Raw genomic sequence first — 20355 nt, forward strand, 5'->3', positions numbered from 1 at the left:
CGTTCTTTCGATGGGATGGTCCGACAACGTATTCCATATCGCTCCCTCCCTGCCTACCCTGCTACAGAATTTCTTGTGCGATTGCAGCTTATGTTTCCGCAAGGCTTTCTGTGGTCATACTGGCAGAAGATTGGTGCCATGCGTTCTGGGGGAGAAAACTACAACTGAGGCTACGGGGCGTCGTGCGTCCTACTTATAACATCCGGTGACGTCGGCTCGACGGAGGCCCTCGGACAGCCTATCGATGTCATCGACGCAGGACGCAGACGCCGAAAGATTTTCCGAAGCAGCACGGCTGTGGTGATTACTGTCATAGATATGGAATAAGTCGTCGGACCATCCCATCGAAAGAACGTTACCAGGTTAGAGAGTAATTTGTTCATTTAGGGTATTACCTGCAAATCTTACCGGCTATTGAGGGTGATGGATGCACTACCCACCTCAGATTTTATGTTCTGTTGATATGTGCAATTTAGAGATAATCAATCTAAAATAACTTTACTCTAACATTTGCCTTAAACTAGTTAATAATCATTTAAATGAATCATCATTAACATTTTGCTCAGATTTATAAGGCGCCAAGTGGAACATGTTGACCATCTATGCACAGAAAAGAAAGTAAACCTGCTTTCCTCCTATGGTACGTTAATTGACAAATGCAGGATTCCTGAACTGAGGAACTTGCTTGTCAAACACTGCAGCAAAATCGTTGTGCATAGTTTGGCATTCATGGCACACACTCATCTCAGGCAGTGGCCTTTTCTCTGAGTTTTGTGCTGCTGGCTGGTGACTGTCCTCTTATTGTCAACCCACACTGCTTTAGGAGAGCCCTACCATTGTCTTGCACGATGACTGAAGAAGAGGGCATTGCCACCTTCCAACTCCTGGTTATTCATGAAAAATATTGTCCTGTCCATCTGGGTCCTTGGGTCCAGGAATAACAGTAGACCGGCCCAGAATGAAGACTGTGCCTAGTGCATACTGTTGTTCCTTTTTGTGTATCAACTACTGAATGAGAGCAAAACAAAATAGTTTCAGAAAAACCTCATCATAATCAGACTGATTCTTAGAAAATAAGTTCTGGGGCTGAACCCTAGCAACACCACCCCACCCTCGCCTACTTAAGCACTGCTGCACCATGTATTGCTGCTGCCCTCGTGGGGACAGGAAATGAGCCGGTCGCAGGTGGCGCAGGCTGGGAAAAAAATAAAGGACCACATTTTTGTTTTTGCTTGTCGGCACTGGCTGAAGAAAACACGCCCAAATAAAGTGTTGCAGCTGGAGAGCCGCTAGTGTGTGCAGGGGATTCCTGCTGAAATGTTTGTCATCCAACCAAAAGCAGAAGTTGGGCGCTGTAGGGAGGTGTTCCATGTGCTACAATGGCCTTATCTTGATTGTGTAAAAGGAGCCGAGGCACTACAAGCCAGCCTCTCATCGGTCTCCTCCTCTCCAGACAAACTTGATGAAAGGGAGTGCAAATGCAAACCATGATCCACAAAGAGCACCGTTCTCTTAAAGTTCTGCTGACATTTATTATTTTGTTGGGTATAAAACTCACTCGACAGTGGTGAGTAAATGAGCACAATGTTAGTTTTCTATGTAGCCCCAGAACCTAACCTGCAAAGCTGGTGCGCTCAGAATGTGAGCATGCTTGTACGACTGGTATGGAGTTTCATTGCTTTATCTGCTCGCTGGTGTAGTTTTTTTAAAATTTCAAATGGGCTAAATCACATTTCTTTTTTCCAGATTTATAACTATCTTGACAAATATGTTGTCGGGCAATCTTTTGCCAAGAAAGTGCTTGCAGTTGCTGTGTACAATCATTACAAGAGAATATACAATAATATTCCCACTACTCTGAGGCCGCACACTGAAATGGAGAAGCAAGCATCGCTAACACCTAGAGGTCAGTCGAACACACCTGTTGCTATACAATGATCAGATATGCTTTTGCTAATGTATTGAATTTGAAATGACACTTTCTTCCTGAGGAGCAGAGATGTTGAAATAAAAGGTTGTGACATGTACGGCTATGTGGCTTCAGTTCCGCACATTCTCCTAGAAGTAGAAGATGGAGGGATGACAAGCCCTTGGAGTTCTACGTTGGCTAGTTATACCCTCATTAGTACCTGTCTCTATCAGAAGAATCTTTGTGAAAGTTGACGTCTTGCTGTCTGAAAACCTATTGGTGCTTCCTGGCCTTTTTTGGTCCATGCTTCATACCACACAAAGGCCACTTCAGTCAGTTGCTGTCATTAGAGGCATTCTACACTGTAACACACCACCAGCAATGCTCTGCTGCTATCTCTGATTTAGTGATTGCTTCATAGAGCCGTGACGCACGTCTTTTTACGGACTACCATTTCTAATTTTCCTTAAACCTTGGGTTTTGCAAATTTATCTAGGTGCCCCTCCTGCTATCATTTTGTCATCCATTGCCCCCTCTATGCAAACTCAAACCAACACCTTGATTGCATTGTGATGGTAATATTATAGAGACGATCATAGCTATGAAAAGCCCTGGGAGTACCTAGAGTGTCTGAAAAATAGTCTGTTACAAGTAATCAACAAAGCTCGAAAAATTAGCCCTCTGTGGTTTTAAAAAAAAAAGGTTGTTTTGGTAATGGAGTGGTGTTGCTCCTAGCTTCCAGTTCTCAACTGCCTCTGTTAACGTCTGTGTTGGACCTTTGTCCCGAGAACAGTTGCCTGATGGTCCAGCGTGCATAAGCCCTAAAGCCTGTGGGATAGGAATTTGCCGAACCGCGAACTGTGGTTAGAGTTGTAAATCTGAAGCAGATGCCGCTTGCTGTGTAGTTTTTACCTTTTGCACCCTACACTGTTATTACCGTGCTTATAGGGAGAAGGATTCTGAGCTGCTGCTGTTTTGGTTAATTGAATTTACAAGTCTTATAAGACTTAATATCTTTTTCCTATTACTGTATTACCGTTTTTATTTTTTTACTCCACTTTCCGTTTTTGTAACGATAGTCATGGAAGAATAAAGAAACAAAACAGGAAGTAGAACGAAGACCAAGAAATGGACCAGTCTGGCATAGGCTTTGTTGTTCGGTCATGCAGGCGCATTCTCGAAATAAAAGTGAGGTTAGCATGCTGACATTGATTAGGTGGATAATTTCTAAGTGGGTATTGGGCGACGGGGGGTGAACTTTAGTGGGTATATTTCCCAGCTCGCAGAGCAGAAAAGGGCATGCCTCAGCTTTTAACTTTTGCCGAGACTATGTGCTTTCCGGCTCCCTCAACCACCATTATTTTGTTCATTAACAACTGCAACCCGCCCATCTGCCCTCAGTACTAACGCCCTGACCCTCACCGATAGGTCTGTAGTGGCCTGTGTGACCGGGAGCAGAAAGCTACTCCTAGTGCAACCACACACCAGACCACTTTCCTGCGTCCTTTCACAGCTCGCAGAGCAGCAGAGGGTAAGACTCAGCTTTTAACTTTTGGCGAGCCTGCTCTGTCCTTTAGGATGACAGACGTGTTGCGCTTGAGGCGTTTTGGGGGTGGGGTGTTGGGTCGCACCTACATTTGTTTGGGGGACAGGAAATGTGTTGCACTTACATGGATTGTGGGGGTGGGCAACTTATTGCACTGGAGGTATTTCTGAGGGTGGACAATTTGTTGAACCAAGTCATTAGAAAGGTGGCCATTGGTTCTGCTCTTTGATGATTTATAATTGTATCCAAGGTTTTTGCCCCGTGAATATCCATTAAGGTAGCCAACATGTTACACTTGGAAGACTTGTGCAGTTGACCTTTGTGCTGTATACTTCAGGAGTGTGACCTGGGTGTTGAGGATTTTGTGAGCGTAGCCATTATATTGCGGAGACTGTAGCCTTTGCACCAGAGGGTCTCTTGTGATAGCCATTGTACAGCACTTGGAAGGGTTGTGTAGTTGACCAGGGTGCTGCACTTAGTCGCGTCCATGAGGGGCACCATGTTATGGATTGTAGGCAGAATCTTTTCCATTGCAGGGAATGCAGGTGTTGGCAGAATGCTACCTTTACGGTTACGTGGGGTCTTGAATGTTGCCACTTAATGATAGCTGGAAGCATGCAGAAGATATCCACCATAATTTATCAACCCAGATGTTTTAGAATTTTGCAGAATGTACCAATTCTAGGCTATCATTTGATTATAACCAATGCATTCTGCGCTTTTGAAATTGGCCAAAGGCACGACCACACTCCTGCATATATCTGCTTTCAAATACAACTCGAATGACACTTAGCTACATTTGTATGGCAGAAGTGTTGTGCAAACTTTCATGACTTAAATTCGAACTGTAGCGACAGACATAACTGACTATCCTCTTACACACACCCCTCAAGCTCATTTCCCTAGTGTATAGCTCTCCACCGATACACAGGCCAATTAGATGGGGGTGGCCAGTAGGGACTTTAGGTCATTAGGTACACATGCATACTAGAACCTCTTAACTTTCCCACACTTAGAACTTTGGTCCCTCTGAGGGCTTTCAACCGACTGCGTGTTGGGACCATACCCATGATGAAAGGCCCTATACAAATGACGAAATGAAAAAGGAATGGGGGCGGGCAAAGGAGTGTGAGAGATTGATTACGGTCTGTGGGTGAGGTTGGGTAATGACTAGAACGGCAGCAGTGGAGTACAGGCTTAGAGATTGAAACAAAGCTGTTCTGAACACGTTGGACAGGGCGGAAGTGCAGTCATTGATCTGCTTCCCATTTCGACATGTAGAGCGGGCTTTCCTTGATATTGGTTGTGTTGAAGAGATATCATTTTGAAACCCTTCCTTTGTCGATATTTATTTGCGTGTTGACTACGAGAGGAATTGGTTGTCTAGACCCAGCTATCGTAATGGCCTGGCTCGTGATACAGTAGTGGATTAGAATATAGTTGAATCGCTCGGATTCAGGCAGGCTGAATTTGTTTGGTTTCCTCGAATGACAGTGGGGACCCTTTCTGGTAGAGATTGATCAGTTTTGTTTTGTGTGGCGCATCACCGCCGCAACGCCCCCCCCCCCTCAATGGAATGGCAAGTTTGCGATGTTAGCCCGGGCCCACTCAACTTGTACCCAGCAAAATTGTAATTAATTATGTAGCCAGTTGAAGATTGGAGACCTGTGTAGCCAATAAAATGCTGTTTGGGATCTGGGACCTTAAGACCTTCAAAGGCACATGCGTACTGCCATTTTTATTGTTGTAATCTTCTGTCCCTTGTGCTTGTCAAATGGAAGGACAACTGATAAATGGCAAAAGCGTTGCAGACTAGATAAGATTGTTAACTCAAATACTAGGTACTTGCTTCCCAGAAGAAACTATGTGAATAATATGTAGGGTTTCTGATTTTCAATGTTAGTTTTCTCAATTTCAGTCGTGTTTTTACAAAATTTAAACTGGATATATCCACGTTTATACATTTTTGCAGCAAATAATGGAGCACAACAGTGTGTTCCCAGTGTATGTGGAAAACATGAGTTTATTATTCCATACTTTTTTTGCAGTAGAAATATCATAGGATGTACAATGTTCTTAATGGACAGGGTATTGAGGGAATAGCCTCTCCAAAGGGGTTGCCAACATGCTTCTGCTGAGAAAGCCGGATGTTGGTGAGTTTCTGCCCAGCTCAATGATATAAACAAGTTTGTGTATAGAATGAAGCCCTTTATCAATAACCAGTCCGGTTCTGTGAAATGTGGGGGCCGATGTGACAGGATGTACAGGGTAACTTAATTTACATATGTTTTGACATCATTAAGAAATGACAGAAAATTGTTACAGGAAGTGGCATTGAAATTTGGTACTTGATGGTATCATGGAAAGCAACATTACAAGAAATTGTCATGAGTAAACCGAAAAGCAAACACAATTTGCGATGTGCAATATTGCTTGTTATGTTGATTTATACCTTGCACAAATGCCTTTTCTATGGTCTCCAGGCACTCTATGAATTAGTAATATTATTTATGGAGCAACAGAACCAGTGGGACATGACTACAATGTAGTCCAAATCCATTCTGAGGAGTTCTACTTTTCATCGATCAGTCACAGTACGATAAAATGATTTGCTTTAGGATCACACATTTCAGTGGTGATGCAGCCCAGTCTGAAACATAGAATTTCAACCACAAATATCTTCCATGCTCTAGTTGGTAGAAATATGTACTCTGGACACACATCATAATAAACCAATCCTGTAGAAATATGTTAAGCAAAAAGAGGATCATTGTATCTGGTTTTCCCCATCTTGAACAGGAGACTCCATGTATTGGAATGCAAAAACATGTTGATGAAGTCACCTGATGTAGCCCTAGTTCTACAAAGACATTCAAGTGGAGACTAGGAGGGATGGTCATGCTGGAGTAGGAAGGATCTTAAAAGTGTAACAGTAATGTGCAGCAATGCACTTTGTCACTGACTCTTTAGACACCCACCTTCCTCTTAGCTGTGTTGCTTGCCTTATCTCAACATGTGTGCCGAAGCAAAGAGCCTGGGAGCGTGAATGCAGATACTGCAAATACAATGTTGCATTTTTATTTATAAAAGAAAATGTTTTGTCAGTGGTCGAGGCTGTTTGGAGGAATTGTGGCAAATTTCAGGTCTTATTTTTTATTTTTATGGTAAAATGAATACATGGTTGCAAAAATGGCTAAAGGTTGGCTACAACTTAACAAAACAGCCTTTGTCCACTGTCGCAATTTTATTTTACAAACAAAAGATCCAATTTATTATTCTAAGAATACATCTACTGGAAAAGCATCAAACACGGCCTGGGGGCACAAATGAGTATGCTGCAAAATCGTTACATCCTTGTTTAGTTGGAAATGTATTTTCCGCTTGTCGGGAGCTATTTTGAGGAACTGCGGCAAATTTTAAGATGTTTATTTTGGGCGTGCTTGAATTCATGGTGCAGTAAAGTCTCAAAATGGCTACAGTTGTTCAAGTGGCACCTGCACACTTGCATATGCTTTTTCTACAGAAAAAGAAGTAAGATGCATTTATTTGGTGTCTGTTCTTGTCTTATTCAAGAGGGGAAAAAGGGCCGCAGGTAGAGACACTGAAAAATCCTTGATAAACAATTTTTTGTAAATAAAAATATTTGACAGTGGTTGAGCCATTTTGAGGAATTCTGGTCAATTATGAAACCTGAAACGGCAGCCACAAAAATTGGCAAAATGTTTCTACAATTTCCCAATGACCACTTCTAAATATATTATAGTGTGGCACTATGCACTATTAAGAGTATCAAGTATCATAGGAAACCCCAAAAATGAATGGCTAATTACCTTTGACTCGTATGACTGATTTGGATGAGATTTTGCAAGCAAAATTGTACTTACTAGACTGGACATTTTGGGAAAGAGTTTCGGCCTAGTCACCATTCGTTTTCTCAAAGCCGAAAAAGTCAAATTGTTTGAGCGCACAACGAAAACCACTGGACGGAACTGGACCAGGTACGAAACAACTTGGGCACGAAGCGTTGATTTCCGGGAGGCGTGGGGGTGCTTGGATTATTGCATCCAGTAGTTTTTTAAAAATAGACTAATGATGCTTTGCAGCTGAGAGGCTGATAGGATTTTCAGAAATGAAATCTGCCATTTTCCCTTCAAAACTCTATTGCTAATATCGTATGACTTAGATGGATTTGGCTGAAATTCTCAAAAAGATGTTTTGTCAAGGGCTCGCCCAAACTGCACATTTTGGGAACAATACTTAAATCTTATTAAGAAAACAAAATCCCACAGTTTTCAGCCCATTCATTTCCCCATAGAGAAACAGTGCCATTTTATAACAGCCGTAGCGTGAAAACTGCTGGTCATATTTGGACCAAATAAGAAACAATTTGTGCACAAAGCGTTGACTTAATTTTCTTGATTGTTTTGGGGTACATCCAGTAGATTTTAAAATATTTGACAGAGAAGGGGTTGCCCCCTGCTCCTTACACTTTTATCTCTGTCTTGGTGCTTTGAGAATAAAGAACAATTTGGACATCTACAGTGAGGTGGGGGAGGGAAAGTGCCCACTGTTGAAGGCCGTGGCGAGTGGGCTGGAAGTTTTTTAAAATATACTGTGGGCACAGCTGAAGGCTGTGCTCACTGGCCAGGGCCAAAGGAAATGGCTGTGGCCAATCTAGCGGGACGAAACCTATATTGGCGGAACATGTACAGTGGACCCAGCTTAGGCCATGCATGGGGATGAAACACATATTGGGGGAACAGGCAAAGTGGGCACACGTCCAAAGGCTGTGGCCACTGGCCCGGTACTGTTTCAAAAAGAGTGGGCACGGCCGAAAGCTGTTCTCACTAGCCAGGGGCGCCTAGATGTACAATCTAAGAAGTTCTACATTTAAAGATGACTTGGGCGCACCTGAAACTGACTTTCAAACATTACCAGCGCACAGTCTGTTGAACGTCATTGCTGAGGCATGTGAATTACAGCACACTCGTAATGAACACGCATTCGTAAAAAACATGGACAAAGTTCAGAATTCATGCCCTTCATATTCTTTATGGCTGGACAACGAAATACAAATACCAACTCCGCAAAGTAATTTGGTAAAAACACTACGATTCAAAATCTAGACTTCACAGTATCAACTTCCACAGTGAAATGGCATATAAATACCTTAGCAAATGAAAGAAGCACAAGATCACACAGTTTAAATGCTGTAGAAAATCTTGCTTGGATTACAAGTCCAATACAATCAAAACATAAATGAAGCCAAGAATCCAGCGATTCTCACGATCAAGTGAACCTGCATAAAGATTCCTACTTTAGATCTTACACATGATGCCGGTACTAATATTCGGGACATCAATTCAACTTCTCCTTCCTCACAAATGGCATCGCCTCTTATTAATTTTAATGGAGAACCCAGTATAGAAGTAACCATATCGGAAAACCCCTTCGTAGAATAACTTTTTGCTGACATCGATCAGTACATCGATACATCAAGACCACAAGAGCCGACATTATCTGCACCGAGCTTTGTGTTAACATCATTAGTAAATGTGTTCGAAACATTGAAAAAGAAGTCCGTAACTACTCTGGAATTCTGATGGAAATAACAAAAGAAGTCAGCTGTTGTGACTCAAATTTGGTCGGCCTCAACTCACCCTTAAATATGCAATCTAAAGAACTCACTGCTCTTATGACACAGAATGACATATCACATAAAAGCTCTTGCTCTTTTAAGTCGTCTGATGAACTTCAACTCAAAAACAGCAATGAGTCTTCATGGCTAGAGCTTAAAAAATTCTCGCCCCTGATCTGATGCAAAGAGCAGCCACAGAAACTTCATCACCTAAAAATTAAGACCTATGCAGTGGAGACAATACTCCGCTCTCAGCATCAGCTCGTGAAGAATATTTGAGATTGGCTCAAATTAGACAATGAAGCCCTGCCTCAATCTTCTGTTAGACGTGAGACATCAGATCTAGGTGAGCAGCCTACACCAATTCATGCAAATCCATTGAATGACCAAGCGGATATTTTACCTGTGCCTACTCCTTGTTAGGACAGCATAGATGCTTCATCGTCGCAACAATCTGCTTCAACTAATGCCAATCTGAAAAAGAAAGGGAACAAAAAAACTAAAGGGGGATGTAATGAAACAACTATCATCAGATTCATCTATAAACAGCCTAGCAAAAAAATAAAAGGAAAAGAAATGTTTTCAAAGCTAGGCAGACGGCAAGAACAAGGAACAGCAATTAAAAAAAAAAAAATAAAAAAAAAAAAATAAAAAAAACTTAAGAGAACTGAGGCCACAGATGACAAGTCTACATCTAGTGAAGAAGCTCAACCCTCCACCTTGGACGATTTAATAATTGTACCAAAAATATCCACAGAGACGAGAAAACACAACTACTGGGTCTCAGACTGATGACTATTTAAAGTACAAAATCCCCCTTGAAAGTATTGAAATTAGCTGCAATTATTTGTAAAAAAAAAACAAGAAAACCTACAGAAATCCTAAACAACATTCTTGTGTTGCTGCTCCTGAAACGCAATCTACAGATTCAGTAACCAACAAACAAGTAAATGTGTCGCTACTGCAAGATACAATTGCCGTTGTTCCTCTCTGTGCCCCGAAAAATTGTGAACATTACACCAGCAAGATCTCCTAGTGTTACACCTCAAGCATACAAACCATTTGCAGCCCCCAAAGTGTGGTTACAGCAGACAAAGTTACAAAGCTCTAAATGGAAGCAACATCTTGGGTCTCACAAAAAGAATACCACATGTATATCTTTTCTCTTCCAATGACAGAGAGGTTGTCCTTTCCTTTTGTTAATACAACACATACTGCGGAGCTAATCTTGAAAACTGCAGAGGGGAGTCCACGCTCTTCAGTCTTGTTCACATGAATTGAAAGATCTTGCTGTTGAAGTCCTTACTACCAGACCCACTCCGGAATCTGTTAACACATGTCTTGTTCCACCAGCCATTTGCTCAGACCCTAAACAAACGTCTGGATCTAGCCATCAAATTACAAGGAATTTGTGAAAAAGGAATAAGTGAGTACATACAAGCAAAAACAATGACAAAATCTTGTCTCTTTTACCGGACATCATTTCCCAAGTGGTTCAATGTTTGAAAATGTCTGATGCACAACTTTAGATTACCAACTGTATCAAATTCTTGAGTTGGAACACTCAAGGACCGTCGTCATTTCAACACAAAGAAATCACTGCTACTATTTTCAAGGAATATGAAATTGTATTCCAAGAAACATGGCTCAAATATACTTTCTCTTTAGATGGCTACACCAGTGTTTCCCAACTAGCAACCAGTTCCATTTGTGGGCGTCCATCAAGTGGTCTCCTGACAGTAGTCGCCCAGAATGTAGAATGTATTAACACCACCATTCAAGGCATATTAGTATCGAAGTGTATTGTTAAATGGGGTAATGCAGGAAGAGTTCTCCTAATGTTTAATATTTTTTGGAACCCAACCTCATGCCAATTGATACTTTTTTGGAACACCTTTCCAATATTCTCACTGAGCTGAACATAACATTTTGCACTGATCTAATAGTCATAGGAGGAGATTTGAATGCATGTTGTTCACCATTTGCAAGATTATCATCAAACTTGTTGACAAGTAAAAATAATGGTGAATTATGGGAACCGATGTTCTCACAATGGAATTTGCATATAGTAAATGGGAATTTTTGCTCTGATAATCCCCCTGCCGCAACCTGGTTCAATGGCAAGAGCTTTTCCACAATAGATTATTTTGTTGTTTCTGATGAGTTATTTCTTCGGTGCAAATGGTTTAAGGTAGTCCCCTGGATCCAAAGCGATCACAATGCCCTACAAATTGCCTTTTATTTGGGACATTGCATAACCAACGAGATTTATGATCTCAATCTCCAACTAAACTCCAAGGGAAATCGCATTGTTGGGTTTCTAAACAAGGGTAAGAATCTCAACAAGAAGTTAGAAAAAATGCTTTTGTATAGTTCAGTAGTATAGGTTGAAATACTGAGTTACCCCGGTAACCTATGTTGAATTCTTGTGGGATCTTAACCCTCCTCAAACCAAAAAGATTATATTAAAAAAATCAATACTCATACCTTTGACCAATTAACTTATAATACAAAAAAATTGAACAGGGAGAAGGAAGTCCTTAAAGAAAAAAAAATTCTTGATTTAATATCCCTAACTCGCATTGACTAAACTAAAAAACTACAAATATTGGTCTCATGGTCATCGCTTGAACCAAAGGATCAATGATGGGCAGAATATGCTACAAACGCTTACCTTTCAGAAACAAAAAATTTCTTGGCGTTGATAAACAATAAAAAAAAATACAACAAAACTCTTTCTGCTGCAAATTGGGAGTCTTATTTTAAAAAACAGAGAACCATTAGTCTTTCCAAACAATCTTACATTGACCACTGCACTGAATGGTCCAGACAGATTAACAAAGATGAAATCACAGACCTCATCATGACTGTTTCAAAATCACGGGCAGCTGGACCTAATGGATTAACTAATTGGATATTTAAATCCAATCCTCACATTGGTCAATAATTCTCACAAAACCCTTTAAAAAAATTGTAACATCCAAAGTAATTCACAACTCTTGGATAATGGCTATAATAATCCCCACCCATAAAAAAAGGGCGATAAAGATCCAACAAACTATAGACCGATCTCTCTTATGGAGTGCTATAGTAAAATCTTTTCTCGCATTGTTCTCTTAGAGTTGCACAAATGGGCTACCAGTCAATATATCCTTTCAGAATGCCAAACAGGATTTAGAAAAGGGCTTTCAACTATTTTGAACAGCCTTACTCTAAACACCTTAAAAGCACAAAGCCAGAAAGCACAATCCCCTACAACTTACATTGCCTTTATAGACTTCACAAAAGCTTTTGACTTAGTAAACAGGTCAAAACTCTGGCAAAAACTAAAGGCTTGGAACACAGTTGAGGGGTTATTGCAAATAATCATTGCTTTGCATAATCAGATCACCTACGGAGTTGTATTAAATTTACAAGGCAAATTATCTTTCAACATCTCAATCGATAATGGAGTAAGACAAGGGTGCATCCTTGCAGCTTTATTATTTAATTTATACCTTGCAGATTTAGTCCCGTTTTTGCAAAATTACACCTGTGCTTCACCGTCCATAGGAAAGTGCAAAATCCATCTACTTGCTTTAGCACACGATATAGCGTTAATAGATGACTCCTTTTTTGGGTTTAAAACCTCTCCTTTCAGCTTCATAATGATAATGATTTAAAAATAAATCCAACAAAATCAAATATTATTTTCGGTAAGCCCAGCATAAAATCTTATATATCTGTGGCATTTGGCACAACAACCCATTCACATCGTCAAGGAAGTTAAGTACTTGGGACTTAATCTCAGAGTACGCCCATCACTTAAAGATCTCGCTCTTGAACTTGAAAAGAAAGTTCATCAATATATGTGGCAGTTAAAAAAACCTCTTGGCACATATTGCCAATTTTTTGTTGGATCCCTTGAGAACATTATATAAAGGGAAAATAATTCCAGCTTTGCTATATGGAATGGAATGCACCCCTTAGTCACACATCGATTGGGACAGATTAGAGTGTCGCATATGGAAGAAAACATTGTCCGTCCCTCAATCGCTACCAATTGCCTTACTTCGATATGAGCTCGGTTTACACTCCATTCAAGCTCACGATCATTTGAAAGTGTTGACGTTGTTCAGGCTGATCCTGGCTCCTACTGAACGAACACTATACGTAGATATCAGTGATTATACCAATTCTCGTAAGAAGAATTTCCTCAACAATATCCAGGATGATGCTTTAAAGATCCTGAGGCAGTGTGAATGCTCCAATCAGACTCTTATTGAAAATCCTGAAAAAGTTAAAGCGCTCATCCATACAGATTGGATAAAAACCAGAGCCTCAGTCTGCCATCTAAAAAATTTCGAAGCCTTTCCCATATATGAATAACCAAGCTCATATCTCATGCCTTATATTAGAAGGTTCCCCAACCCTTTGTGGCGTAAAGAATTATTGCATTTCCGATTGGATCTGACAAAGACCAACAAGACTGACTGGATCTAGAACAAATTAGACGCCTCCAGGGGAGGATGCAATCTGTGTGTTCAAGTTCTTATTCAAAATATGTGCCATTTACTAATTGCTTGTCCAACTACTCTGTCCCTTTAGAGATAAATATGTTTGCAAACTTTGTGTATCACCCTTCCTGGATCTCAACACAGGATTTTTGGCTTGTAAAAATATCTCATTATCAATGGCTATATTGAAATTACTAAATGAATTGAACTTAAAAAAACATCTCAGCAAGACTTCCAGTGAAATGTTATGATCATTTCTGTCTTTTTTATCACTTGTTATGTATGATTCAAGTATATGAACTGAATGTGTATTCTTCTTTTCAATATTTTTCTTTCAAACTGACTTTGATACAATGTGTAAAAATTCCTTTTGCGAGACTAAATTCACAATAAAAAAAATAAACACAAGTAGATTTATCGCAACAAAACCCTTGACATTTTAGCGGATGTGGGCCGTCAAGACCGGCTTAATGCGGCACGTTTCTGTTGCAAAGCCCTTAAGCACATTCATATTATAAAAGAGCCTTAAACACATTCATATTATAAAAGAGTGAATCCACAATCACTTACAAAATGGCGTTTTCTGGGGACATCAACAGGAACACTGAGTTAAGCCAGTCCCTCCCGCCTACCTTAAGACTTGACCAAACATACCCACACTTCAGATTAAACTGCATCAAGTGGCTCAAAGGAAACAAGCTATAGGTTAGCATTACCAACCAATTGCCAATCCGACCGCTCCACTGTATCTATCTACTATGTAAATGCATTACCTGCTGCATTGCCATTGATCTGTACGTTTTTGATTGTGTAACCTGTAACTTGTAAGCCTAAAGCATTCTTGTCATCGCGCCCTGATAGGTTCGGGTCTGGTGCACGCTACAAATAAAGAAACCAAAGAAACAAGCAAACATGACTTCCCGCATCTGTTGAATTTCAAGGGTTTTGTGGGAGAGGAAGCAATGGAGAAAAGTGGAGCCCTTTTCATATTGTATGCCAAACCTCCTCTTCACCACCACCCTTTTCCCACCCCAACTTTCTCCCATCTCTGCTCACACTAAGGCACCTCTGGAAGGGAGGGGGGGAGGAGGACAGTGATTTTTGTTTTACACCGAGGTACCTTTTTCTCCAACTGGTGTTTTTCCTTGTTTTATCATAGTCAACTGAAAAACAGAAAGCCTAATAAGGTTACAATCACTATATCCAGAGAGCCTTCTATTGGAGGATCCCAATAAAAACACACACCTTTTAAACATTCACCCTACTGTTTTGACTGGGTGAACCCCTTTCCATCTGCCAGTCCCTGTGAGCAACTTGTTTGCCTGTGAATGCCAGAACATTTGCACCCACCATTCCAGAATGAGTGCACAGATTGGCAGATCTGCAGACCCTTTGACATTCCCTCATGCTTACCACTGGCTAGTACATCAGTCGCCTAGGCAGTCGAGTGGCATTTAGGTTCTTGGATTTGGTCTTTGAGAAACTACAGAAATCCTCTGGCTGTGGCAGTTCAGTGTGATGCCCTTGTTAGTCATATGGCAACTAGGTCAGTGAAGTCTTTGGCAGTTGGCTGATGGAAGATATGTTTCATTTTTCTTTTCGGCTACACCATGCTCTAGCCAAATGCTCATATATGGCGACCTTTTGGGTACTTTTGTCTGTATACTTTATCTATTTAGGCCATGTGGAATGCTCAAAATGGCTGTATTGTCTACTTTGGCTCTTTTCATGGCCCACCAACTTTCTTGATTTGAATGTATTTAGGCCATACTGGGAAAGGGCTCCCAGTCACATCAATACACATCTGTGCATCTAAATGTATATCATTTTGCTGGCCAAGTCTGATTGATGACGGGTTAGGTAAGGCGATAGTCTGTGTCAAAACTAGCAAGGACAACTAGTGGTGGGATGGGCTACTGATGCAGCTCCTGATCTGCTGTTCTAGCTAGGCCTGTTCCTTCTGTAGAAGTCTGCCCCCTAATATTTATCTTTTCACCATAACCCTGAGTGTACTCCTGGGTCTGTCCGGGTAAACACTATGGGCAAACTTTATGGAACGTATAGTCCTGTAACAAGCCAGCGGATATATTATCAAAGGACTTTAAGCTTACATGGAAACTAGTTGCTAGCCCTATTGCAGAAATGGGAGTTCCCTTCCTGACTAAGCAAATGGTGCTTATCCACAGTCAAAGTAGCAAAAATTGTCCTCTGTTCAAACCTATCGTCTGAACTTGCCCTACCACTTAGAAAACTAGACCAAGTGCCCTGTCTGTAGAGTTGTTCACGCAGGGTTTCCAGGAATCCCTCCTTGTCTCAGATCCAATGCGAATTGGTTAACAGTTCTTGCCCTTCTTGTCAAATTTCAAAAAGTATCTCAAGCTTCCAAAATAAAGTCTTAAGTTCCTAAAAAACAAAATCAAATGTCCAAGCCGTAGGTAGAGTGGATACCTACTTAATCCCTTCCCCTTGCTTGGGTTTCTCCCCACTCAGTTCATGTCTTGGTTGTCTCTCTGTGCCCCTTGAATTTGTTTCTAAGGTGTCTTATTGGGCCCCTCCTGCTCCCTTGAGTTTCTCTGTCCCAATGTCCCACTTACCTCCCTAGGGTATTGTTAACCCCTCCTTACAAATGCTTCTTTTGGTTCTTGGTAGTTGGTGAGCCGTTTGCCGGATTACAATCTTCAGGTTTCTTGGTCTCCTGGAACACTTACTGTTACTTTGTCTCGCTTTTCTCTCTGGGGTATAGATACCCCCTTTTCCTATGTGGCTCCCTCAGCTCTTGAGGGGGATTCTGTGAGTTGTCTAGGTATACAACAATCCTGTTCCTCGAACTCCCTCGGGTTCCGATGTTTCAATGTTTTATTTACCTCTCTGGGTTATAGGAGATCCCTCTTAAGCCCTATTGGGTTTCTTGGTCCCAATGATTGACTTGTTTCCCAGGGGTATTGGCAACCCCTCTTCAATATGTGTCTCTCGTTTCTCAGGAGTTTGTGAGCCGTTTGCCTAATTTACACTTTCGGGTTTCTTGTGATCCCTTAACCCTTAGTGTTACTCAAGTCTCTCGTTCTCCGGGCCATTATGTCCCTGGTAGGAGTTTATGGTAATACTGCTATTTAATTTTTATAAAGCGCTACATCGCCCACATGCCTCAAAGTGCTTGCTTCTCCCCTTTTTCTTCCTCTGGTTTCTGTGCATTCCTCCACTATGAGCAACCTGGGTACCATCTCTGTCGCTGGGTTTGCTCAAGTGAGGTGTGTAAGGAACTCATGGTGGCAACAGTAAAGACGGACACAAGTGATCGCAGTTCAAGGGTGTTTAATGGGTGAGAAAAATGCCTAATCTAAACCTAAATCTAAGTTGGGGATCAAGCTACAACTATCGAATAATAATAAGGCAGTCCTAGTGGCGTCTTGTCAAATAAAAAGGGACTATACTAAAAAGAAGAAAACAAAACTTGCCAATCTTTTCAACTACATTACAAAGTGTAGTGGGATAATGGTCACCATAAAGGAAAAGTGTTCACCAAATGATAAGTCAGGATGGTAGGGCAGGGGTCTCCCTTGTCCACATTATTAGCATGGGACAAGGCAGGAGCTTTGAGCGCAGCACACTCCTGGGCCTCGTCGTCACAAGGTTAGTTTGTTTCAACGATGCCAGGACCTTCTGGGGCCAAGTCGCTCTCCTGCAAAGTCTCTTGCCTTGTTCCTTTGGTAATCTTTCACATGGGGCGATTACTCTTCGCCCCTTTGCATCCCCCTCGGCCGGCCTCTGATCCCTCTTGCAATGTTGGCCTGCTTCAGTTGGGTTCACTATGGCCTTTCACTCAAAAACGTATCATTCAAAACTCTCAATGTCTTTTTAAATAGCTATCCAATTTGGACGTCCCTAAGCCGGGATCACAATTGTCGTCACAATGTTCACGGGTACATCAGTTTGCCCTCAATTTGCAGGCATCCCTCCATCGTGTTCACGTTGGCCAGTTTCACAGTTCATTGTTTGGCATCCTTCTGTTGGATTCACGTTTGCCAATTTCACAGTTAACTCAGTTTTGTCCCATGTGTCAAAGATTTTCGAGTGTACAAGTGGTTTTGCTGGACCCTTGTAGTACCACTTTGACACTTCACTCCGGCCTCTCTTAAGGTCCCTTTACTTTCATAGTTTCAACAACAAAAAAAGCAATCCAAAATGGCTTCAGTTAGAGTCCTTGAACGAGCGCCCCGCGACGCCCGACCATTCTGCTTCAGATGCTTACTAGCGTTTCTTTAAAGTTCAATTAAACAAGTTCTTTGTTCAACAAGGTTTTGTTCAACAAGGTTGCCGCCTGCAGCCCTGGACCCAGGACAGTTTGGTTTTACTATCTACCTTCTATGACTCACCGGCTGTGCTGACCTGTCAGTTTCTTGACTCGGGAGTCAAGGACAGCACCACGGCAGCAAGTGCTTCTCCCTGCTTTGGCTACCTGCGCGAGAGGGCCCTGGGCGCCATTGACACCTGTCACACCACACGCCAGCTGGACTTCCGAGTCTTATGCTTTCCCTTTCGAAGGCTTTGCAGGTCTGAGTTGAAAAGAGAAGGGCAGATTCCCCCCCCCCACCCTCTCCTTCGTCCCTCCCAGGTCTCGCCGCCTTTCTCCTCCGTTTGAACTCCGGGTCCATTGTAACCGTTTCCTCGTGTGTTCTGCCTTGCTTCCAGTGTGCTCTTGTACTCTGCCTTTTATCACGATGGGAGAAAAGGCGGTCGGATGTGTATGTTATTGACAATTACCTGACTCTGCCTGACCCTTGTGTTGGGACATGTCCGGTAAACTGCTTTGTTGTTAGTCAATTCTGTCACAGTGTGAGAAAGTGTTTGTGTGGGAAAAGGGGAGGTAGATTTTCCAAGTATCATACAGGGGACGATGTGGAAAAGGTGTCGTAAGAAAGGGGGTGTTTTGTCACAACAGATTGGGAGTTTGGGTAATAATAATCAGAGGGACGTGGAGGAGGATGATTGGGAGTATTTGGGTACGCAATGGGAGAACAGGGATTCTGGGAGAAATAATGTCCTAGTGTAGAGGGTTTTGAGTTCCTAATAGACTTACCATATACGGATGGGTCGTTAGATTTTGGTAAGGGAGATTCTTTGGGTGGAAAAGAGGTTTGAGATGGAACAGCCTATAAAAGCCTGAAGCACTTTGTCCTCCTTGTCCTCTTCCCTGATGAAATACTGCGTCTCACCTGGGGCATTTCCCTGAGCAGAACCCCGGGCTCCCATACCCAGGTGATCCTCCCTCGCTCGTCCACCCCCCAGGGTTGAAATCTGAGAGCGCCAGCCCTTCCCTGGTCACCTGAATAAGGGATTATCTACGTCTACTTGGGAGAATACCCCCAGGTTTCTCACAGTGGCGTCCGCTCGGTAGCAGTGACTTTCCGTTGTGTTCTGGATTCGAGCTAGTTTGCTGTTCCGCTAATCTCTGCGCTTCTCTGCTCCTTGACTCCTTCGTTGCGAGCTGAGGATTTGTTCCTGCGTTGCGCTCTGGGTTTGGCATAGTTTCTCAGGCCGTGGGCCCTCCACTTCCTCCACGCAGTTGTCTCCATGCCTCAGTGCCTATTCGGCGGTGTCTTTCTCCAGTCTTTTTGTGCCACAATCGGCTCTGCTCCGCCCCTCAATGTCTGCACGTCGGCGGCTCACCTCCACGTATTGCTTCTTCTCCATTCAATGGTGACTGTGTCTTTTCATTCTCACTCTGTGTGCCCAAGGGCCGTGTTTAGCTGTCAAGCCTTCGGATAGACCAGAGTTGTCTTGAGCCAAACACCGAAAGGCCCTTTCAATGTTATTTTTAGTCCCAAAATTGAATGTAACATCAATTTCTCGGATTCCCATGTATGCATAAAATGTCTGTTATAGGAAGTTCCTTATGGCAATGGAAGTCCTTGTTGCCTTGAGGGATGTCACTCCCTATAGAGGGTTTTTCTTAGCGAGCTCCTCTCTAGCATCAAAAGGGAGTGGCTCCTCCAAGGAAGACAGGACAAAGCCTCCAGATTAGTCAGTCCCTAAAATTAAGAGGCAATTTGTTTATTGAAGTGTATCAGTTTCTCGTGCGGCCCAGGTATTTTAAGCGCTGTAGACTTAATCGCCTTCTATGTGTTATATGACCTATTGGTAGATAAAGTGCTGTGATTTTCTCCTACTACTTACTAAAAAGTCGATAATGCTGTGTTTACTTGTAACTGTCTTTTAAAAATTATTCTGACTGTTAACTGTTTTATGGGTAATTTAGGTTTTTTATAGATCTAGGTTTATGTAAAAAAACGTTTTACCTTTCCCAAAATACTTATTGGAACTGTGGTGTCATACAACCTACAAACGTTGGAAATGCCACAGTTAAGAATTAAAGAATTAAATTAGCATAACAGGATACAAACAAAAAACCCACAATTATAATGGTGTAACCTTAACTCGCCCTATATTTGAATTGTTCAGAAGTGTTCATTTTATTATTTAGCTTATTTTAAATTTTGATTTTGCTTGTTTGAAGGTTCTGTATGGTTGTGTTTTATTTAACAGCTATTAAAAAGTAAGCTTTGTCAGGGTACCATTTAAAAAAAAAAAAAAAAAAAATATTAGTAATCTTTAGGTTTTGGGAGTGTATTTATACATATATATTTTGCATGGATGTGATTGTTTGGGTATAGTATTTTAATGAGTTGTAATTTTCATTATTACCCGGATGATTAACAAAAGGAATACTATAGTAGTTCAACACTTGCGTTTTGTATGTAAAATGTTA

General features: G+C 41.7%; 1 protein-coding gene across 2 annotated transcripts in view; it reads left to right on the forward strand.

The window, feature by feature from the left end:
* Positions 1-20355, forward strand: part of CLPX (caseinolytic mitochondrial matrix peptidase chaperone subunit X) — a 417306-nt gene that overhangs the window by 176654 nt on the left and 220297 nt on the right. For both annotated transcript variants that reach the window (XM_069625088.1, XM_069625087.1), the window contains exon 5: positions 1747-1906. In XM_069625088.1, coding sequence (XP_069481189.1) covers positions 1747-1906 — 160 coding nt within the window. The remainder of the gene's footprint in view (positions 1-1746; positions 1907-20355) is intronic.

This window comes from Ambystoma mexicanum, chromosome 11 (genome assembly GCF_040938575.1).
Source record: "Ambystoma mexicanum isolate Mex_15411 chromosome 11, UKY_AmexF1_1, whole genome shotgun sequence".
In the NCBI taxonomy this organism is placed as follows: domain Eukaryota; kingdom Metazoa; phylum Chordata; class Amphibia; order Caudata; family Ambystomatidae; genus Ambystoma; species Ambystoma mexicanum.